Below are 24419 nucleotides of genomic sequence, written 5' to 3' on the forward strand. Positions count from 1 at the left end.
TCGCGGAAATGATTCGGATTTCCATCACTATGACGAACTGCATGAGTCCAAAACTTTTTTTTCTGTTCTCATCTTGCGCCCCCTCCCTCACTGCGAACCCGGACACTAAAGTCATGGCTGTCCACTGTCTACCCAAACCATACGACTCCACTCTCCCTCTATATCAAATAAAAGAGAGTTTATGTATTTATTTCAACCAGATTGTCACCACTTTCCAAGTTTAAAGAATTTCGTTTAATGAAAGTATGCGCGCTCCCGCCAAAACGCAGCATCAGCACCGCTATCTCGCGCGCGCGCGCCTCTAGCGAGCGAATCTATCGCCATCCCGGCCGAGACAGTTAAAGTTGGCCGAAAGGACGGCTAAACGATGCTGTACTGTTCGGTGTCGAGGAGAGGATAACATTTGATTTACTCATCTAAAAACGACTCCGTCTCCCGGAGAGGATGGATATCAAAATTCTTGCCCCAAGCCTTTTACTCTTTCTCGCCTTTCAGCATTGCTCGTCACGTAAGTGAAACTGCATGCAAGATGTAATGCAAATACAATGTTTCTTATCTGCCATATAGGTGACTGTTATTCTGTTTCATAACAAGTGCATCAGTAAAGCTATGACATAATTATTTTGATCTCAAAATTGCGATATTTATAAGCTTGTATTGTTTTAAATAAGCGCGAAATTCTTAAATATTTTTGTTAAATATTTACAGTATTCAGTCTAGAGGGTTTGGGCTGAAAGTAAAGCGCTAATGTAGTCCTGAGTCCGGGCTCGCGACTCTGCCTGTGTCTATGGGCTCTTTCTGCATTGCAGTGTTTCCGCGCGCTCACTTGGGCAAGTTTCTGCTTGGAAAGGTGCGTCTTGCGCAGGGGACACGCGGGAAGGACACACTCTCCTGCTGTTAAACAGAGACTGCTGAACGCATCTATGTGCAGATTTAGCCGTGTTTTTAGTGTCTTACGGGTGAAAAGTTGAGATTGTCGGTGTATTTGAAATGGCGTGGTGAAAAAATCCTATTCCGTGAAGTTGCTTGTGGGAGCAGCCCTATGCGGAGACAGAGGGCGGGCGCATTAACTCACCGAACTCCCAAATTCATATGACGTAGGACACTGCATGCGAATTCTCACGTAAGGTTACCTTTAAGACAGTAATGCAATCTGCAAACCGTCAAAATGATACAAATTATATCGAAATCGATTTTCTTATTCTATACAATTTAATAAATATCCACCAAGCAAGTGCTGCAAGAAAGCTTGTTATATATTTTTTTTCTAAATCTTCTTAAAATAATCTGATTGTGTGCCATGGTATTAAAAATTTGCTTCTGACAAAGTGCATATGAATCATTCTGTAATTCAAGGTACAAATTTGATCTCAAATATTTTATGCACATTATGTTTAGTTTATTTGAAATTGCACAGTTTTGAAGTGTCTGTTTTTGAAGTGAGAAAATAATGAAGTGAGAGAATAATAAATAAATAAGAAGAAAATAATGAATAAAAAATGTTGCAGTCAACACTATATTAAATTATATATATATATATATATATATATATATATATATATATATATATATATATATATATATATATATATATATATATTAAATTGAGTTTAAAATGTTTTTCTTTTTTATGTCTGCAAAACTTCTGTTAACTAAAATATATTTAGGTCATGTCTGGATTTTTCAATGTATATGAATAAGAGTGAGCTCTATACTAAATCTGCTAATATTAACTAGTGATGGTTTTTCAAAACAGTGTTATATTGAGACCATAATAGCACATTGTATCTTGAAACAGTGAGGTTTTGTGAAATCCCAAATGAGGGGGTTTTCTAGGCTTCCACTTCACTATAAATTCTTTGACAACAAAGAGAGTTGATGTATGATGTATTGTGTACAGAGGATAATCCAGCAAGCTCTGAGGAGAGAAATGAGACACATGGACACAGCACTCTTGCTGTAAGAATTCATTTGGCATAAATCTTTGGGAGGGAGTGGAAGCTATCTGAACTGAAAATGGGTGCTCTGACGATACAGAAAAATAGTTTGAAAATGCCATTTTATTGAGATTTAAGATGCCTTGTCTGTCTGTTACATATTGGATCCTGTTGAGCTAGGTGTGAAAGATTCAGAGAAGATGTTTGTGTGTATTTTTAGACTGTAGACAGACATGCTGTGACGTCTTGGATTGGCTTAGTACTTTGAAGTCCTTTTTGAGATTATCTTTTTGTTTCATTCAAAGACAGCCACCTTCTGTGCTGCCAGTCCTGTTCTGAATAATTTATAGCAATGTGACCCTCTATTCTGCATTCGTCCATGCTAAAAATGCTAAACACAGCCTCTCCACCTGGTTGATAGTTCAAATCCTAACCAGCTCAAAGAGATTAATCCAAACCAGCAGTCTTAGTCTAGACCCATGTGTACCGCGGCCTCCTTACAGTGATGAACGATAGCTCACATGATATGCACTCAGTTCTCCTAGAGCAGAAGTGCTGTGTCAGCCTGCAGAGACTGGGGGAGTGCCTGTAATTCAACACATGTGTCGAGAGAGAGAGGGAGAGAGGGGGGGCTGTTCAAGATGCTCCTTCATATGTTTTCCCTTATCTGTGAGTGGAAAGCAACCAAGGGTTCTATGGGTGGAAAGCAACCAAGGGCTTTGGAAGCACTGGACAAAATGTAAATGTTTGTGAAATTAGATGGTTTAATATTTCAGCAAGGTGTTTTGCAAAAATTGGTAACACCACTTTGTGAGCATAGATTGAGTGAGAGAGAGCAAGAGAGGGATGGCTAAAGGCTAAAGTGGAAAAGTGAGAATTTAATTTTGCACTCTTCTGTTCCAAAACCTAGTAGGTGCCCACAGAAGCAACATTTTAAAGGCATTATGAGATCCAAAATGAAGAATGTTCCAAAAGGTAGCCATCTTAAAATGTGATGCCTCATAAGATATCTTCATTGTGTGCACTATGTACTCAACCATTTATTGTATACAGTTTATTAAAGGTTAAATTATTTAAAGGTTATTTTGTCATCCGGCATCTAAATCTGAAGTACAAAAGGAAAGCTGCAACAGTTATTTAATTATCCATACATCTTTTTTTCATGTTACAAAGGAACACTCCACTGTTTTTTGAAAATAGGCTCATTTTCCAACTCCCCTAGAGTTAAACAGTTGAGTTTTTACCATTGTCGAATCCATTCAGCCGATCTCCGGTTCTGGCGGTACCACTTTTAGCATAGCTTAGCATAGATCATTGAATCTGATTAGACCGTTAGCATCTCGCTCAAAAATGACCAAAGAGTTTTGATATTTTTCCTATTTAAAACTTGACTCTTCTGTAGTTACATTGTGTACTAAGACCGACAGAACATGAAAAGTTGTGATTTTCTAGGCTGATATGGCTAGGAACTATACTCTCATTCAGGCGTAATAATCAAGGAACTTTGCTGCCGTTCCATGGCTGCAGCAGTGCAATGATATTACACAGCGCCTCTCACAAACGTCTCCATGGTTGCAAGGCACGCTTCCCTGTGCAAGCAGGGGGTCACAGACGCTGCATAATATCATTGCATTCAATCAACTATGCTAAGCTATGCTAAAAGTGGTACCGCCAGACCTGGAGATTGGCTGAATGGATTCAAAAACAGTAAAACTCAACTGTTTAACTCTAGGGGAGTTGGAAAATGAGCCTATTTTCAAAAAAAGTGGAGTGTTCCTTTAAATTGTGAGCATAAAATATGATATATCAGGCATTTAAGGAACGTTTATTTGTACATCTCTCAATCATCATTGTTGAATTGCATTATTTGCCCCTACAATAAAAAGCTACAGAGCTTTGATCATAATACTAAGCACTTAAGTATTATCTTACAAAGACATATTATTGCGAGATATACAGTGACAACTGATGTTTATATGCATTAGTAGTCTGCTATACAGATCTCATTGATGCTACCAGAATTTCATCCTTACTTTTTGGCCACTACTTTTTGGCATAGGATAGTGCAAGTACACAAATTGGGACACACCTCTTGTTTTAGCCAGATTGTAAAGCAGAATAGTATGAAAGTGGAATATGATTTTTTTTTTTTTTTCTCAGAATTGCAATATGTAAACTCACAATCCTGAGAAAAAAAGTCTTTTTTGGACTTTATAACTCAATTCAATTCATTTATTTGTATTGCCCTTTTCACAATACATATCGTTTCAAAGCAACTCTACAGAGAATGCATGTCAACATAGCTCAGAGATTACGAGTTAATATCTTACAATTCTGAGAAAAGTCATTGTGAGATTGTGAGATGTAAACTTGCAATTGCACGAGATAAAAAGTCACAATTATCTTTTCATTTTTTTATTCTTACAAGCTTCCATAGACAATCCCAGAATGCACATGAAGAATTTCAGTGAAAAAAAAAAAAAATCTAAGATGGTATACATTTACATAAGATTGATGTAAAATACTGATGTAAAATATTTTTATAAAATATTTTATAAAATACTGGAAATGATCAATTAAAAATAGTTTAGTGTTCACACAATATTCATTTATGCTGTGTTTTTATGCCTAATAAAGGATTATGCTGTTAGCTACATGTTAACATCTAACACTATTAAAATCAATTGAGATGAGTCTCCTGTGCTATTTCACAGTTGCTGCCAATGTAGAGAATTCTGAATCTATCACTTATTAAGTCCCATAACAGGAAGCTGCCTTAGAAGACAGCTGTCTATGTGTGCAGTGGGAAGTAAGGCTGCTCATTGGTAGGCTTTGGAGGAGAGCTTTTGTTTTAGGTTTTGCACGGGTGCGTTTGCAAGTCTCTGCATACATCTTCATGACCCTTTCATTGTTTATTCCCATTTTTCCCTGCAGCTCTTCTGCACTGAGTGCTTTAATAACTGTAATGCTTCTCCTTCAGGGCAGGCACTCCTCTCTGCTCTGCACAGCTGCTATCTTAGAGCTGGTGAAAAGGGACAGACAATCTCTGCAGCTTATACTTTACAAAGATTGATGAGGCTGGGTGACATTCAATCGATTCATTTATCTGCCTAATGTGAATCCGAATATTGCACTGCAGCTGTTGCTTATGGGAGAATATGGAAGTGAGGCTAATCTTAGACAAGGGTCTTCAACCCTTTTCAGGTCAAGGACCCCTTTTGGGCTTTAATTGTTCGAGAGACTGAGCGTGAACCTCGTGTTACCTGAATCTTTAAGCTTATGCTTATAGTACCATGTTCATGTATTTACATATGTTAATAAGATGCTTAATTAGCAAGTCCATTTAAATACTCATTAATGATGTACAGATTCTTATAGATATATATAGGAATCTGTGCATAAATACTCACTGGCCACTTTATAAGGTACACCCATTCAACTGCTTGTTAACACAAATATCTAATAGCCAATCACATACCTTTAGGCATGTAAACATGGTCAAGACGATCTGCTGAAGTTCAAACTAAGCATCAGAATGGGGAAGAAAGGTGACTTTGAACGTGGCATGCTTGTTTGTGCCAGATGGGCTGTTCTGAGTATTTCAGAAACTGCTGATCTACTGGGATTTTCATGCAACCATCTCTACAGTATGTTTACTGAGAATGGTCGAAAAAGAAAAAAAAAAACAAGTGAGGGGCAGTTCTGTGGGTGAAAATGCCTTGTTGATGCCAGAGGTCAGAGGAAAATTGACAGACTGGTTTGAGCTAATAGAAAGGCAAAAGTAACTAAAATAACTGTTGCTGACCACGTCCGTCCCTTTATGACCACAGTGTACCATCTTCTGATAGCTACTTCCAGCATGATAATGCTCCATGTCACAAAGCTACAATCCTCTCAAACTGGTTTCTTGAAAATGACAATGAGTTCACTATACTCACCTGGCCTCCGCAGATCTCAATCCAATAGAGCACCTTTGGGATGTGGCGGAACGTGAGATTCACATCATGGATATGCAGCCGACATATCTGCAGCAACTGTGTGATGCTGTCAAGTCAGTTTTGACCAAAATCTCTTAGGAATGTTTCTAGCACCTTTTTGAATCTATGCCATGATGAATTAAGGCAGTTCTGAATGCAAAAGGGGGTCCAAACCGGTACTAATAAAGTGGCTGGTGATCATAGTTTCAAATACTACAGACATCAAACAAACTTTAATCTGTGGTAATCTTAAAGTGATTCAACAGCATGAATGATTGTTTTACCTTTACCAACCACAAATCAAGGCCACAAAGATATCACCCAGACATCTTACACACAAAAACAAACACTCACAGGACATTCCCACCGGTGAACATGTTTTCACCAAGTAGAACATGTTCCTGGATCAACATCCTTGTTGATCCTCGAACAACATTCCAATCAACCAATTAGAATTGAGGGATTTTTTCAGTTTATGTGAAATTTAGGCTTAGAACCAGGGTTAGGGGCTTCTACAATAGTTATCCATCATTTCCCTCTGATTTTAGTAATAATTTATGGGTAGAAATGGGTTTAGGAGTAGGGGTTAGGACTATGTTTTGGACAGGAATGTTGTTCTAGGATCATCAGGTCTTACTTGGCAAAATCACAATGACCTGTTTCCACCACAAGCCATTTCTTTCAGAAGACTTTCATAATGAAGTTCATGGCTTTGTGAATCCGGCTAGTCAAAGGCTGAAAGAGGACTGAGCAGAGGACTGTGAATCAAATGGGAATTGAAATCACTTGAGACTGAACTAGATGACTCATGCAATATTCTTTTACATTCCTTGCGTTTTCTCTCCATATCTCTCTCTCTCCATCTCTCTCTCTCCCCATCAGACGGTTTCTTTTTCCCCTCTGTTTCCTCACTGGCAGTGCAGTGGTGAGAATACTAATAACCTCTGCAGTGTTAAGCAGTCTGACTCCTGCAGTCTCTTTGTGGTAGCTACAGGATATGATCATATTTAATTGAGAAATACACACAATTATTTGAGAACATAACATAGTGGACTTCTTTTGTTCTTAAAGAAAGCTAATTACAAATACTAAAAATATAACTTACTCAATCATTAACCTTACCCGCAAAAGAAAACTATTTACATTATACTGGGACTAGCTTAAGCCTTGTCTGTGAAACTGGGGATTTAAGACTTTATTTAGTTTATTTACTTTATGAACCATTCTTTTGATGACATCCCCAATGTTGGATTTATAAGATCGATGAAAGTTCTTGGAACATTTGTAAGGCAATTGTTGTTGTCATTGTTGCAATGTAATTGTCTTTTTTTTTTTTTCTTAAATATACTGTATGTGTGATGTAATTTATAATATTGGATATTGCATCTAACAATCAATATCTACAAAAACTCAGCTGCTTGCTTATGAAGCAAGGTATCATTTTAAGATATAAAGTAAAAATTCAGTGATTTTATATCACAGTTAAGATTATCTGCTTTCTTAAACACATAAAGGCCTCATAGGACCATAATCCTTCTTTGCTAACACTCTTTATAAAATAGGATCTGCTAGAGAGCTTTTTATTGTATCACAACAGTGTACAAAGTCACTTTCCAGATCCTTCACACTCTCTGTTCCAACTCCATTCTATCAATTTAGTCCTTCACTATCTTCAAAACAAAAAAAGAAAAAAGAAACTACTGAAGACACAGCTCTGCTATAGGCACTTATCTCTCTGCTGTAGGCAGTATCTTCATAACCATCTTCAATAAGGCACATTCAATATTTCTGAAATGATCCCCTTAAAAATATTATTCTACTGTCTACAATTTGCTCATGCATTTCTGTAGAAGCTTCTGATCAACCATAATACTTTGCATTGAATTTTTTCCTTACTCATATATTTCCTTTGGATAAAATCATCTGATACATGAATAATTGTAAATTTAGAGGAATGCTATATTTTGAGTGGAGGATATAGCACTTATGTTCTTTGAAGTCCATTTCTCTTGGTTGATTTTTGATCTTTATAGCTTGTCACGAGTTTCTTTTCATTTCCTCTCCTCTTATTCTTGTTGGTTTGTGTGTCAGCTGTAGTTAGGGAGGTGGATGTGATGCCATTTGGGCAGATGGCTTTATTAGAGCTCTGTTGAGAGGGTGAGATTGAGGTGGGTTTATCTGACTCTGCCATTTAGATTAGGCTGAAATGTTGCCAAGTCTAATTGAAGCAGGGATTTGTGTAACAGAGGTACTGATGAAATGCCATGGCAAGACTTGCTAAATGGGCCTGATTTATATTGTGTCCCATCTATCCACTATGACACACACACACATTATTGTATATAATTCAACTGTAATGCTCATTTCACACATGATCCGTTCATATGCTCATTGTTAGACTCTAACAACATTAACACACAAAGTGGGCCTGTAGAGCCTGTTTTGTTTGGTATTGTTTGATAAAGTATAAGGTCTGAACATACTGTAATTTTTTCTGACAGATGCATATGTTTTGTTGTTTGCTTTGCCATGGTAGGTTAAAAATTTTAGCACAGTGTCAAATGTTATTGTTGTTCATTCGGCCTAGTAATAATCTCAGCTAGAACAGCCACAGCAGTCTTTTATGTTGACCAATGCAAGTTCCAGTACATAATATTTTCACTTTGGAAAAATGGATATTTAAAACCACAGACACTTAGTTCTTATGATGGGTTTTATTGCATTTGTGGTGATTCTAGATGAACTGAACTGGATGAACTGAATACTGTATGTATATATCATATACTAGTTAAAGGTACACTATGTAACTTTTATTTTTCAAAATTTATAAAATGAGTGAAAACATTATGAATCCATCTTCCAAACCGTGTTTTGTCTTATCCTGATTCACTGCAGTATGCCTATAAGTGTTTATACTTGCAATGTTCTAGACCGGGCGGGATGGCAGCCGCTGCGGAGTAGCCCAGTCATGTACATAAACAGAGAGAAGTAGCTACACTAGCGTACCTTTAAAGGACAATTTATTTTATATTTATATAATTTAACTTTAAAAGCTGCAATTTTGGCTGGAAATATTATACATAACAGTAATTAAAAGTACTTATTTCAGGTAATTTATGTAAATAACTTTTCTTGTGTCAAAAGTAAAAAAGAAAAAAAAAGAAACGTCATCTTGCTTTTATGAAAATGCATTCATAATGCATTCATAATACATTTATGAAACGCTTTTGTCATTAAATATTCCCTGTAATTCTCTTTTTCTTTATCTCTTTTCAGGGCCATGCTTAGATCCACTGATTTCTCCTCTCTATGCGTCCTCTTTCCATGCTTCTTCCAGATATAACTTTTTTTACTCTGCACACTTTGCCAAACTGTATGGTAAGTGCTTGTCAAGAGGTATGTGTTGCACTTTGCATTTTAAATAGGTCTGGCTGAGAATAGTGATGAGAAAGAATATTATCCTCCTATTCCCATCTTTGATTTAGCCGATACAGGATGTAACTACTATGTGATATCATTGAGCCATGAATAAAAAAAGTCAACAATAATATGAGAAATAATAAATAAATGTCACAAGATCACTTTGTTCCATTGAAACGAAATTGAATGCTGCACTTTTTAAAGTTTTTTTTTTAAAGATCCAGTATTGTGTATATTATCGTGTTGAATTATCAAAATGTTGTTATTTTATTTTATTTGTTTTGTTTTGTTTTGTTTACCTTGGTGGAGAGAAAATATTAAGAATTTTAATAATAATAATAATTGTAAGACTTTATTTGAAGTGAAAAAACACAGAAGGCATGTTCTTTCAAAAAATATTACAAATCTTTCAGGAATTTCTCTCAATTTTCCCCCAGAACAAAAAAACAAAAAGTAGATTACTTGTATTTTTATGACAATATCTGTCATTTTACATATGACCAAAATATGTAGGACTACTGACTAGCCCATGACAAGAAATCTGAAGCACCAAATATCGACATGCATATATTTTATCAGCTGAATTTTCAAATGTGTGTGTGATGATGTAGGGAGCAGCGGCTGGTCTCCTTCCCCTCGGGACAGGCAGCCATGGATGCAGATTGACTTGGGGAGGAAGTATCGTATCATGGCCATTGCTACTCAGGGTACCTTCAACTCTTATGACTGGATCACCAAATACATGCTGCTGTACGGGGATCGATTCGACACATGGACTCCATATGTCATGAAAGGAGGAAACATGGTAACAAATTATCTATGGTTTATTAGTGTTTGGAAAGCCCACCAAAAAGTATAATATGTGCTGATCAAGTTCTGATGTTTGGTTAAAGGCAGTGGTTCAGGACAGGCGTTTTTATCTAATTTGACCTTGAACATGACTCATTCAATCAGAATTTAGAGTTCAATCATTTATAAATACATTTTTGATGTAGGATTAGTTGTAGGTGAGACAAGTTGTTGATTTGTTAAATGGTGTGTAACATTCATAGAGCCTTTAATGTCAGATTTTTGTGTCTCTCAGACGTTGCCTGGCAACTGGAATTACTACCAGGTGAAGAGGAACGTCTTTCATTATGCGTTCACTGCCAAACATCTGCGCATCTATCCCATGGGCTGGAATACTGAGAGCGGAGGCAAAATTGGCCTTCGCGTAGAGCTCTACGGCTGTCCTTACGGTAACCGGCACATGACTGTTTGAGTTTTATCAGCTGCCAAGAACTTTAGGGCAATTCCACGCAAAGGTCATCTTTACCATGAAAAAAAAAAGTTTTAACCAAAAGAACAAAACCCTTTTTAAATTGTCCATTTAGGTCTGTAATATACTGTATTAATGTGCTCTAACAGAAATTTTAAGAAAATTGCCTTGTTTATCCACAATATATGTGGTAAGCAACAATGCTTAAATTAAATTTTCAACCAACCATATTTCATGCTTTCAAAAAAGGGATCAAAGACCCCATTTTTTAAACTTTATTTTAGCAGTAAGCATTGTGTAGAAAGATGGAGGCATGCCTGAGAAATAAATACACTCATTTAGTCATAACAGCACTGCCTGATGAATTTATAAGAGCTAGAATAAAGAGGTCAGGACGCTTCAGAACTCTGTCACGTCCGTAACGTTTTAAAGATTAAGTTTATGTCATATAACAATTATAAATGCAAATAACTTGAAACTTTATATGCAAAGCTAAATTATGTTTATGCTTATTAGGATCAACAATTCATTTCACTACGTTGCTCTGAACAACCATAATAAGCGTTACGGACGTGACCGTTACGGACGCTTCATATTAAATCCTATGAGTTTGCTTCTTTATATTGCTATCATCTGTTTCAGGCTTACCATATCAGAACATATCCAATAATCGCAATACTCTTTGTGCTTTGTTAGTTTTAATATGAAAAAGGTTTAACTTTCAAATTCAGTCGATTTTATAACAAAATTTAAACAATAGATGTCGCTCTTTAATAGCCTACGGCGCGTGACAGATTAGCTACTGCAGCGCCTGTAAGCGGCGGATCAGGTGCACATGAACCGATCTTCTCTTCCTCTTGCCAGAGAACGAAATATGAACATCAAAAGGTAGGCCTATATGATACAGTACAACTTATAGAAGAGCATTGTGTCTCATAGGACACTTCCCTCGAGAATTGGGATGTCGCGTTACCGGTTGGTTAAAAATGAATAGCCTAGCCTATATTGATCACAATCCGCGCGATCAAGCTGACAAAATGAAAATAATAAGATTGCAATAATTTTGACTTGAAATAAAGTTTGATCATTTTGACTCAAGACTCCGCTTTAAACTCTGAAAACTAGACGAAAAACCGTGTGGTCATTTAGACACAAAACATAAAACTGACATGATTGCGATTGGCAATAGTGTCAATCGGTTCACCTGACTGTGGGGAAAACATGCGATTTTAAACTGCTTTATGATAAACATAAATATTTGTCAATGTATTTTAGCAAGCAGTTCTGTAAGAAGGAAAATCATGGTCTCTAAATTGATTCTTGAACAACGCACATGCTGGTCAACATGAGAAATAGGTCTAATCCATAACCTTTTGCACTACAGAGTATAACGTTACATTTGTATAAAGTTTAGTAAAAACTTGATAAATTGTGGAGTCTTACCATACTGGTATCCCAGATTTCAGTATTTGGTGGTTTAAATGCTTGCTTGAGGTCTCTGTGAAAGTTTTAAAGCAGTTTTAAACCAAGTCTTTTGTGCCGCTTTCAGACCGGTCACATCCGTAACGGAAAACTGTCACATCCGTAACATTGTTTTTTCCTCATTAATGCGAACATGAAAAATTAAATAAAATTATTATTTTATGCTCTGTGGAGAGCCAACCCTTCTTCATTCAGTGGGCAGTATTACTTTTGGTTTGCTCAATGTAATTCACAGAATTCTTAAAAAATATGTTGTCACCCAAATCTTAGTGACTTTTTTTGTCACGTCCGTAACGCTGTATATTTCCCTCATCTAAAATATAAAACAGTTGAATAGACTGACATTTTTCTAATGTCTGGACTCCTTTAGTAAGGGATTATGAATATATAAATAGACGGTTCAATATGTTACTATTAAATGCATTCTTTGAGCGTTTATATTTCAAGTTTTGACTCCAAATGTCACGTCCATAACGCTGGAATTGCCCTTTAGCATATCATGATACAGAAAATCTCCTCAGTGCCTTGTAATGTGAACCGGTCCTTTGAGTTGCACAGCAGAAATTCATTTTTTAATCAGTATTTTTGTCTTGTTTTCAGTAAATATATCTCAACGCCCTACATGCACTTGAGAAGGAAATTGGCTTGCGATAAGTTGTTTTCAGAAAAAAATGTTTACAACAAGGAACAGTTTCCCTCTAAATGAAGTGAAAGTTATTTTTTTCATACTGCAAGACTTAATATATCATTTTTCTTCTCAAGTACTCATCTTGTTTCAAGGATTTTTAAATATTAATACTGAAAACCAAAAGAAAAATTCTGTGTATAAAATGTATTTTGCAGTTTTCCATCATTTAAATGTTAATACATTGCAAAAAATACCAATATTTTTTTCAGATACAACATCAAGCACAAACACATACTGCCTGTAAAACGGATGTGTAAATTCAGTAACTATGAACACTGTAATGTGCTGATTTGTGCAAGAAAAGAAGCAATGTGTACCTCTTGATGACCTGGGCATCAATGTAGGCCAAAGTCAACTTCTTCTGTTCTGCTTGTATATTTTGTGTTTAATTTCTAGCATAAATAGAATTTTGTAATACAGTTTTTAACAATCCTCTCCATACTCTTGACCTTTGACCTTAACAGATTCATATGTGATGCAGTTTGAGGGGGATGACATGGTGGCATACTCATTCCCACGAGGCAGGATGAGGACACTTCAGGACCATTACGCTTTGAATTTTAAGACCTTGGAGAAGGATGGTATTCTCCTGCACAGTGAGGGTCTGCAGGGAGACTCTGTCACTCTGGAACTAAAGACTGGACGCCTCTACTTACACATCAGCCTGGGTAATGATGACAAGATCTATCTATCTATCTATCTATCTATCTATCTATCTATCTATCTATCTATCTATCTATCTATCTATCTATCTATCTATCTATCTATCTATCTATCTATCGTTCCATCTATCTATCATTCTATCGTTATATCTATGTATCTATTTATCTATGTATCGTTCCATATATCGTTCCATCTATCATTCTATCGTTCTATCTATGTTTTATCTATCTATCTATCTATCTATCTATCTATCTATCTATCTATCTATCTATCTATCTATCTATCTATCTATCTATCTATCTATCTATCTATCTATCTATCTATCTATCTATCTATCTATCATTCCATATATCTATCATTATATCATTCTATCTATCTATGTATTTATCTATCGATCCATCATTCCATATATCGTTCCATCTATCATTCTATCATTCTATCTATCTATGTATTTATCTATCATTCCATCGTTCCATATATCGTATCGTAATCATGAGGACATGTATTCATGATCTTTTTAAGGGAGCAGCACAGTCCATAACACCAATGGGATGACCACAATGATGCTGGGAAACCTGCTGGACACACAGCACTGGCACTACGTCACCATCAGGCGTTACGGGCGAGAGGTTAACTTTACCCTGGATGGACAGACTGAGACTGCTGTCCTTAACGGAGAGTTCAAGTACCTTGATCTGGACAAACAGGTGACATGTTGGATCAAACGCATGAACTATAATGCACACTGTAACACTCTTCACTGATAAATTACATATAACTCACTTTTTTACAGAACAAAGAATTAAATAGAAAAATAATCAGTGAATCACCAAATGGAGTAAAATAAATGATGTTTTATTAACAAAGTTTGGGAGAAACACATTCAAACGGTCTTTATAATCAGCTCGAGAGGAGGAATATATACACAGACGAGAGCCGATTCGCCTATAGTTACTTCGACAGTTTTCTGCATCCCTCCGGCATCCCGCTCCTCACTCTCAGCTGGGGATACAGGGAGAACTCTGGGTTTGGGCTAAATTCCAAGCTCGGAGCCCTTGATCCCCTTGGACAGCACACCAAATACGCTTATTATATATATGTTTTTTACTCTATTCATTTGTAAGTGTGAACTCATGAAAACCACTGCCACAGGTAATCAGAAAATATTTATTTATTTATTTGTTAAAGTCTCATCGTAGATTCAAATCTATAAATCAAAATGTATTGCATTTATGAAGAAAAGGTTCAGCACCTAAGGCTCAATCGCTTTTGCCTCAATGGTGTTCAGTGTCTTTGGGTGGATTAGGACTGTTTGTGATTTGGTCTTAGTGATTTAGGAGTCCTCTTGACTACTCCTAACGTTTCACAGATTTAGGAGCTTGTTTTAGTGCTAAAGTGCTTTGTGAAATAGTCTTAGAGCAAAAATTTAGGACTCCTAAAATTAGGACTGACACACCCATTATTTTTAAGAATTTCTCCTAAATCGGCAAGTTAGGAGCTACTTTTAGCCTTAAGATGTTTTATGAATACGGCCCCTGATTATTTGTAAGTGTGAACTCGTGAATCACTATTAAGTAATTAAGCAGGCATCACAAACACTACTCCTGTCTGCCATTGGTCAGACAATCAGATAGTCCCGCCCCAAACCCATGCCATTGGTGAATGTTTCCTGCATCCTGATGATAACAATTATCCATTTCTCTTTAGATTTATGTTGGTGGTGTGATTGAGAAAGACACGCCCCACCTGCCTGGTAAGGTTAACTTCCGTGGCTGCATGGAGAACGTCTTTATCAATGGAATCAATGTCATCTACAAGACACAGTACCAGGAGCCTGAAATTCGACTAGCTCTTAAAAAGGTATGTAGAGTTTTCCTAAACTCACACAACCTAAAGCAAGTGTGTAATGTTGGATGAACTTATAATCTCATTTGGATATCCATTGTATTGCAAAATATTTTAGATATTATTTGCATATTTCCATATTCTCATCTGTCCTTTTTCAGAAAAAGATGCATTATACCTGCCGTGACCTCCTCTGGAAGCCCATGACCTTTGCAGGGCCCAACAATTACCTGCAGCTGCCTGGGTTCTTCCGGAAGAACCGTCTAGCGGTAAAGTTTAAGTTCCGCTCATGGGACTACACAGGGTTACTGCTGTTCACCAGGTTTGCAGATGATTTGGGCTCTCTGGAGCTTGGCCTCAGTGAAGGACAGGTGAACGTCACTCTCATGCAGCCTGGAAACAAGAGATTACGCTTTGCTGCAGGTACAGTATGATTGAGGTTTGTGTCCGTAACATTAGTTATGACATTTTGAACTCCATTTCTATAAGAGAGGACTGAATGGAACATCTATAGACCAAAAGTTTAGCAGGACCAAAACTGGTCTGGTCTAAGATTATATACAGTAAATATTTAACTATTTATTTTTCGTGTTTAAGGGTACCGTCTCAATGACGGCTTCTGGCACACAGTAGACCTGACCGCCAAAGACAACTTACTAACTATCACTATAGATGAAGATGAGAGCTCACCACTGAAGATCACCAACCCCTTCACGGTTCGCACAGGAGACCGCTACTTCTTCGGGGGTAAGTAACAAATCACTGAATATAAGGAGGATTAGTCTGTTATGATTAAGTGCCTCAGGACTAAAACCGAGTGCCAATCTTCTCTAAAACTGCCTCAGAAATGTCTGTAAATCAATGTTAACGTAAACAAGAATGCTTAAAAAAAATATGCATGTTACATATACATAAATATGCACATCTAATGCCATAAATGCTGCCTTAATGTTCAAAATATATGCTAAAATGAGAATGTGATGTTTATTGCCTTATAGTTGCATAGAAGATAATTAAATGAATATTTCATATTTTGCAGGTTGTCCTAAGACCAATAACACGGCTCGCTGCGTGACCAAGCTGTCTCGCTTCCACGGCTGCATGCAGCAGATCTTTATAGATGATGAGCCGGTGGATATAGATGTCATGCTGCAGAGAAAATGGGGCAGATATGCCGAAATCCTGCTGGGCACCTGCGGAATCACTGATAGGTGTGTATGTGTGTGTGTGTGTGTGTTTGTGTGAGAAAGAGAGGGGTTTGTGTGTGTGTGCAACTCGAGTTTGTGTGTGGGGGTTTTGCCAACACTGAAGGTCCAAATGTCCTCACAATGATAGTACCCAAGCAAACAGTCCTCATCAGGAAAACTGCTTAATAAACTCAAAAGTATGTATTTCAAAAATGAAAATGTGGAAGTAGATTAAACATATGAGCTCACTCTATAAAAACAATAGATACAAAACCTTTGTGTGTTGGATACACATTTAGTGTTCATTTCTTACCTCAAAGTCTAATGTCATAGTCTGCAATGGCATTTAGGATGAAAAATGCACTGCAATATTGTTTTCCAGTAAAAATATATAAATTTCTTTTAGCAAAATGACTTAAGATGTTAAGTCTTGTTTTCTAAAAAAAAAAAAAACTTTTGCAGTGTGTCTGTTACTGTAAAAAAAAAATGTAATTATCAATAATATAACATGAATATATAATCATAAATGCTCATAAAGGACACACAAAGTGTTGCAAAGGAGAAAAACTAAATGCCCAATGTTGAGATTTGTATTATTAGTGCACTACAAGTGTCAGCCTTTTCTTTTTTTTCAGGTGCACTCCAAACCCATGTGAACATGAAGGCAGGTGTATTCAGTCCTGGAATGACTTCTTGTGTGTGTGTAACAACACAGGCTACAAGGGGGAGGTTTGTCATAACTGTGAGTGTCCTTAACCAAGGAGATTCCTCTATATTGACTTTTTTGTTGGTGAAATATGAGAATCGCTCTTTTTTAAGTCTCTCTCTGTCTCTGTCTCTCTCTCCCCATCCATCCCAGCTGTCTATAGGGAGTCATGTGAGGCCTACAGACTGAATGGGAAGTACTGGTCAGGAAACTACACCATAGATCCAGATCTGAGCGGACCACTGAAGCCTTTCACAGTCTACTGCAATATGTGTATGTATGAAGTAGAAGAGATTGACATGTTGAAAGCAATTTTGAAGGATTTTACATGATTTTGGTGAGTTAAGATTGATCACATCACATTTTAGTGCAAAAATCATGGACCGTCATTGAGCACAACCGCATGAAAAGCACCAAGGTGAGTGGCTCCACTGTGGATCGACCTTATATTGGGGACGTCCAGTATGTAAACGCATCCTGGGATGAAGTCACTGCCCTAGCAAACACCTCCTTATACTGCGAACAGTGGATTGAGTTCTCATGCTACAAGTCACGCCTCCTCAATACTCCACGTAAGTTTTCACAATGATTGGTGAAATTCATAATGTTGATGTCTTTGGTCATTTAGTGCATGAATGAAGTTAAAGGGATAGTTCACCCCAAAATTATAATTTTGTCATAATTTTCCCTCAGGTTATTCCAAGCTTGTATGATTTTCGTGCAACTCAGAATATGAATTTTTGAAGACATGAGGCAATTCGCAATGACTGATTCATGAACAAATTATACTTTTGAGTTGAATTTTTTCAATCAGTTGATTAAAGCTGCAGTCCATAACTTTTTTGGTTAAAAGTTATTCAAAATAAATTTGAGCAATTACATAACCATCTACTGTTTGAAACTATCTCCCTAACTATCTCCCTACCTTAGCCCATTTCGCAATTGTAAACTTGTAATAATGTTTTATGATAAAATGAGTTCTGGTGGGTTTCCGCGGGAAATTCAAGCATGCAGCTGTTCGTCTTTGCGTCATTACATCACGTCTGTAAACAGAAAGAAGGAGTCCCAGCTAGTAGGCTAAATGTGAGGATGCTGCTGGTAGTGGATAATTTATAGCCAGCAGCTGCAATAATTAAACTTATCATTTTGATGGTGGATTGTAATCCAGAAAGATCCAAATGACAATCATCAGTGACAACTAGAGATATGAGCTAAGCTATTGTTAGATTTAATCACCATTGGCAGCACGGTTTATTGTAGGCCTAATGCTTTTTTTCTCAGTTGGTCAGAACAAAAGTGGCAGACATGTTACTTACTTGTTTAGATATTTTCCAGTGAAAATTCTTATTTTGGTCATACTTCCAAGATGTAGAATCTGTGATTCTGAAGTACAGTATCCACACAGGTGCGGTGACTGACAGCAAAGATGATAATTCCGCAAATAACTGCAATTGCAGGTTTCAAACAGAGATGGCGACAAATTTACAGACTGCAGCTTAAGTTCACAAAACTGGTCTGAATGATTTGTTCACCATTCAAACTGATCCGGTTGTCAAACTATCACTATCACAAACTATAGTCAAACGATCACAATAGAAACATGTAGTAAAGTATTTGCATTAGTAATGACATGCTTTAAGAAGACTGGAAGTAAAATCCTTTTGTTATCCATTAGGATGTATTTTTGTTGTTGTTGTTTCTTGTTGTTGTTTGGTGCTTGACATCCTCAATTCTCATTTACTTTCATTTTATTAAAACTTGGAAAGGTGTTCTTCAAAAATTCACAGAAGAAAGAAAGTCATACAGGTATGGGATTTTAAATTTGGGGTGAACTATCCCTTTAAATAATTGAACATATTTAAATGTTCTGTTACTGTGTAGTATATATCTGCAGCCATCGCTGTGTAGCTGAACTGTATAACTTGGTAGAAGAAAAAAATCTTGTGTTAAAGGAACCACAGCTGTGAGTTTTTAGATGGCTGTCCAAGTATTGATCTGAGCTAGGGATTTAGTGCAAAAACACTAGAAGAGTCTGACTCAGCTGAACTGTCCGGAGCTTTAGCATAATTGACCTGTGTCACTGACCTTCTCAGCCTTTTTCTCTGCTGAGTAACACTAATAGGAAGCTGCTTAGTCACTCAGTCTTTACCATTGAGTATTTTATGTTTGCAAAAATATATTAAGGCCCAGTCATCATGGTCCCCTGCTCTGTGGACCCCAGTGAGACTGGTTCGTCTAGACTGCAGTGGTTTGCCATTGCTCCATTTAGTTTTTCTTTGATTGATTTATTATTATTAACAGATGGAAGACCTTACACTTACTGGATTGGTCGGCATAATGAGAGTCATGAATACTGGGGAGGAGCTTTCCCTGAAAGTGGAAAATGTGGATGTGCTGTCAATCAAACTTGCACTGACTCCAAGTATTGGTGCAACTGTGATGCCGACTACCGCCAATGGTGAGACTGAGATGAGAAAGAATGACTTTTAAGATACCTTTTAAAATAACTTTTAAAATGTGTCTATATCTAGACTGTTACGTAACAGTCGGTGTTATATTGAGATTCGCCTGTTCTTCGGAGGTCTTTTAAACAAATGAGATTTATATAAGGAGGAGTTTGAGACTCACTGTATGTCATTTCCATGTACTGAACTCTTGTTATTCAACTATGCCGAGATAAATTCAATTTTCAATTCGATGGCACCTTTAAAATATCAACTTCAGACAAAAAACTGTGTATATATACTGCTGTTCAAAATTTTGGGGTCAGATTTGTTTAAAAGAAAGAAATTAACATTTTTATTCAGCAATGATGCATTGATCAAAACAGAAAATGCATTTAACGTTAAAATGTTAATGTTAAATGTTAAAAAAAGACTTCTATGTTGTATACACTATAACTACAAGCTAAACATTCATTGGTAATTTTAAAGGCTAGTTTCACTCTTACTTCACACTCGATCTTTACACTTACTAGGCACTCAGATAAAGGCTACCTGTCGTTCCGAGACCATCTGCCTGTCAGGAGGATTGTCATAGGGGACACTAACCGCACTGGTTCAGAAGCTCGCTACAGTGTTGGGGCGCTGTACTGCCATGGAGACAGTGAGTAATGAACATTACATACAGTGTTTATTCAATGGATGAAAGGTTTTTCTTATATAATAAGAAGATTCTTCCTGACATGTAAGTAAAGGGAAATGTACAGTTTTTTGGTTTATTATAACAAAATATACTCAAAGCAGAGCATCCTTATATGATCGTTATGATTATTTTAATGGCTGACCCTACATTATCCTCCTAAATACATGTATATTTACTTCTACCAAATAAAGCACTGCTGTATGTTAATGAGAAATCCTTCTCTTAGGGAGTATCTGGAACACCATAGCTTTCACCAAGCCCACCTATCTGACGTTCCCCACCTTCAAACCCGGCACCAGTGCCGACATTACATTCCACTTCAGGACCTACCGCACTAACGGAGTGTTTGTGGAAAGCTCCGATGACCACCTCCGTAATTTCTTACGAATTGAACTCAACTGTGAGTGTCGTTTCTATGGCTGTGGCATTGTGAATACCATGGTGAATCTTAAAACTATATGGCATATATAGTGATTCTGATATCTCCTTCATCAGTTTCTCCTTAAATTTTCACAGCTACAACTGAGGTGGTATTCATTTTCATGGTGGGTGATGGAATTAGAAACGTGACCCTGCGCTCTCCTAAACCGCTCAACGATAATGAGTGGCACTATGTAGAAGCTGAAATTAATGTTAAATTGGCTCGACTAAAAGTTGATTTCTTCCCTCCGGCCATACACAAGTTCCCAGGGCAGACCTACATCACGATGAAGTTCACACAACCCCTGCTCGTAGGTAAGAAACATAGAGCTGGAGTTTATGTGAAAACATTGCTTCAAGCAGTTGACTCAAAAACATACCACCCATTTGTATTCAGGTGCAGCCAATCACACCTTAAGGCCTTTCCTGGGTTGTCTGCGTGGGCTGAGGATGAACGGGGTGCCTGTGGATTTAGAGGGGAAGGTTGATGAGATGGCTGGGATACGTAGGAACTGCACTGGAGCGTGTCTGAATGCCTCCATACCATGTCGAAACGGAGGCCAGTGCATTGATGGCTACGCTTCATACGCCTGTGACTGCAATAACACAGCCTTCGATGGCTATTACTGTCATTTAGGTGAGTTAACACAAATTTGCATTTGTATGTGCTCTCTCACACTCACGCTGGTTCAAATTGACATGGTGCAATACAGACTACAGATGTTTCTTAATAAGCATATGCAAATTTAAAGCTGGGGAAAGACTTATTATTACAAACGCATTTTAATTTTATGAGATTTAAAAGATTAAAACAGATTCAAGTGCAGAATAATAAATGGGAGGAACAAACAAACTGGTGCCTCTGACAACATGTTAAAGAGAGAGTCAATGCCTGAATAGAGAGTGACAGACTTTGGCTTTAGTTTCCACTTTCCATTTCAAGCCTCTAAATCCAGAGCTGATTTAGGCTAACAGGGATTTGTCTGATCTGTGAATTAATATGCTTTTTTTGGGTGATCTGTGTGGGAATATTAAAAATTTTGGCTAAGAGCTGAATTGTGTTTTACAATAAACCATAATTTACTCACCCGTAGGATTCATAATGGTTCAATGTTCAATCAACAGAAGGTCGAATCTAAGAGTAAATTACATATTTAGTAGGGCTGTCAAAGTTATTGTATTAATGTATGCAGCTAAATAACTAAGCATCCTCTTTTTTAATGAGATGCAGAGAATATGCATTTTTTTAATTGGATGTAGCCAGTCACATTTATTTGGCGAATGAATGAATGAAACCAGTTGATTTAAATATTCAATGACTCATTGCTGAAGAACAATTGAGTTTGAACTGATTGAGTGAATCATTTAAAGGTACCCTTTTTCGTGGTTTTTTGAAGCTTTGATTGTGTTTATAGTGTGCAATATAAAATGTGTTCATGTTTCGCGTGTAAAAAAACACAGTATTTTTCACATAATTTACTTATCTGTATACCGCTGTTTCCACTGTCATAAAAACGGGCTGATGACTTCCTTGTTCTATGAGTCCCTTCTTCAGAAATATGTAACGAGTTCTGATTGTGCCAGCGGTTCCTGTGTTGTGATTCGACAGCAGCTTAGCGCTCCTTGCCCGGAAAGGTCACGCCTCTTACCATAACGTGTGCTGCACATAGTTTTACATGTGGATTATTGTGGTGTTGTGCCGAATGAACACAAAAGACAATAATTCCCGAGAGACTGAACTCTTTAATCTCCACAAGCAGCGACAGAAAATGTACAACGTTAGCACTCACTCAGAAGAGTACCTCATACGGAAAACAGCATATACATAAACATAGTCCCCTCTTGTGGCCATTATGTGCACTGCAGTCCAACATTAACTATTGCAGTAAGGATACCACAATTATAATTTTCGGGAACTGAGTTAAACATAAATTGTAACCATTGATCTCTAAGTACAGCGTCCCTGGAAAGGCCAAACAAAGGTGATTGGACTGCGGGATGAAAATAACACCGTTTCGACGACATGGCGACAAACACACTCTACAAACGCAACTTTTGCTCTTCTCCGTGGGAGCACAACAAGACCACCCCCCCTTTTTTGTGTATTCCTGTGGGCGGAGGTTAGTCAAAAAACTGTTTTAGTGACCTCATTAAAGAAGGAAGTAGAGGGATGTAGTCCAATCTGGCCGTTCGATGTAGGCGACTTCTGTTAAATAAAATATCTCGCTTGGCATTGAACTTTGAGCTTTAAAATTGTACAGATTTTATTTATACTCTAACAACAACATTACACACTAACTAAAGTTTGAAACATGGGATCACGAAGAACGGGACCTTTTAAATGACTTACTTATAAACTCACTTGTCGCCACCTACTGGCGTAAAAATTGAAAGAAAGAATCACTGTAAAATACCCACAAAAAAAAACGTAAAAAGTCTTAATGCTGTTGAACTGAAACACGCTTGACCATTCAGATTTGAGGACCGGATTTTTTTATTTAAGATATATAGATAAGGATATTAATGCGACTGCATACATTATTTAGTTTTTCTCTACATTTGTGTTATGCTTCCTTAAAAAGTAACTGAAAGACACAAAAAAATATTAATTGCTATCAAATATTTGAATTGTTTGACAGCCCTAATATTACAATTTAAAGACCAAATCCCACAGAGGTCAGAATAAAAACTTCTTGTACTACAACATTCTAAACTGTTACATTCCTAGGTAAGATGGATTGCCAGTGATGAGACTATTCAAGTCTTATGATGAGTTATGAAGATTTCTCTAATATGTCTATTTGATTTTTTTATAAAAAGTTAAATCAGCATGTGGGAGGGGTACCCATAAACAAAAGTATGATCTCTGCTTGTGTCACATCCTTTTAGATATCGGGGCATTCTTTGACGTGGGAGCGTGGCTGCGGTATGACATCCGCAAAGAGCCCATTTCCTTTGACGCATGGTGGGCGAACTTCTGGATAGAGCCTCACTGGCACAACTTCACTCTCGGCTACAACACGACAACTGATGACATAGAGTTCAGCTTCAGCACTCTACAGGCCCCAGCTGTGCTCCTGTATATCAGCTCCTTCGGCAATGATTACATCGCCGTCTTGCTCAAGAAAGATGGTAAACACACACACAATCACACCAGAGTATACAAACCATTAGCTTTAGCACTGATGTCACTTCCTTTGCAGGCACTCTGTCGCTGAGATACCGACTTGGGATAATAAGCTACAAATTTAAGTTGACTGACAGAAACATGGCCGATGGCTTTCCTCATTTTGTCAACATCACTCGACACAACTACACAGTATGGACACAGGTAGGATCTCAAACTAGATCTGACATGTTTTTTACTGTTATTAGCATACCAAAAGCACAGTGTTTGTATTTGTATTTGCACCTGGATCTAGGTGGACTACATGGATCCGTGGATTGAGAAGTTAATACCAGGAGAGATTCCCAGATTTGACTCACCAAAGTCTATATTCTTGGGTAGAGTCATGGGTAAGATGAGCATTTTTATCTTAAAGGTACTTTGTAACTTTTTCAGCCTCTAGCGGATAAAAAAACAAAACTGCACGCATTTTGTCGAAGAACATTGTTTTGGTTGTGCATGGGCTCTGCGTGTGCGGATGAATATGGTTATTTTACTGCTCCTAAAACATTCACTACTAGGCTTA

At 37.2% G+C, this 24419-nt stretch overlaps 1 protein-coding gene across 1 annotated transcript in view; it reads left to right on the forward strand.

The window, feature by feature from the left end:
• The first annotated feature begins 444 nt into the window (after positions 1–444).
• Positions 445–24419, forward strand: part of cntnap1 (contactin associated protein 1) — a 30194-nt gene continuing 6219 nt past the window's right edge. Inside the window, exons 1-21 of the mRNA XM_067375277.1 lie at positions 445–508; positions 9191–9292; positions 9946–10139; positions 10419–10572; positions 13227–13430; positions 13948–14132; positions 15133–15285; positions 15432–15693; positions 15868–16017; positions 16310–16481; positions 17093–17199; positions 17317–17436; positions 17532–17735; positions 19465–19621; positions 20141–20268; positions 20534–20707; positions 20824–21042; positions 21125–21364; positions 23617–23859; positions 23931–24058; positions 24150–24243. Coding sequence (XP_067231378.1) covers positions 445–508; positions 9191–9292; positions 9946–10139; positions 10419–10572; positions 13227–13430; positions 13948–14132; positions 15133–15285; positions 15432–15693; positions 15868–16017; positions 16310–16481; positions 17093–17199; positions 17317–17436; positions 17532–17735; positions 19465–19621; positions 20141–20268; positions 20534–20707; positions 20824–21042; positions 21125–21364; positions 23617–23859; positions 23931–24058; positions 24150–24243 — 3454 coding nt within the window. The remainder of the gene's footprint in view (positions 509–9190; positions 9293–9945; positions 10140–10418; positions 10573–13226; positions 13431–13947; positions 14133–15132; positions 15286–15431; positions 15694–15867; positions 16018–16309; positions 16482–17092; positions 17200–17316; positions 17437–17531; positions 17736–19464; positions 19622–20140; positions 20269–20533; positions 20708–20823; positions 21043–21124; positions 21365–23616; positions 23860–23930; positions 24059–24149; positions 24244–24419) is intronic.

This window comes from Chanodichthys erythropterus, chromosome 3 (assembly GCF_024489055.1).
Source record: "Chanodichthys erythropterus isolate Z2021 chromosome 3, ASM2448905v1, whole genome shotgun sequence".
In the NCBI taxonomy this organism is placed as follows: domain Eukaryota; kingdom Metazoa; phylum Chordata; class Actinopteri; order Cypriniformes; family Xenocyprididae; genus Chanodichthys; species Chanodichthys erythropterus.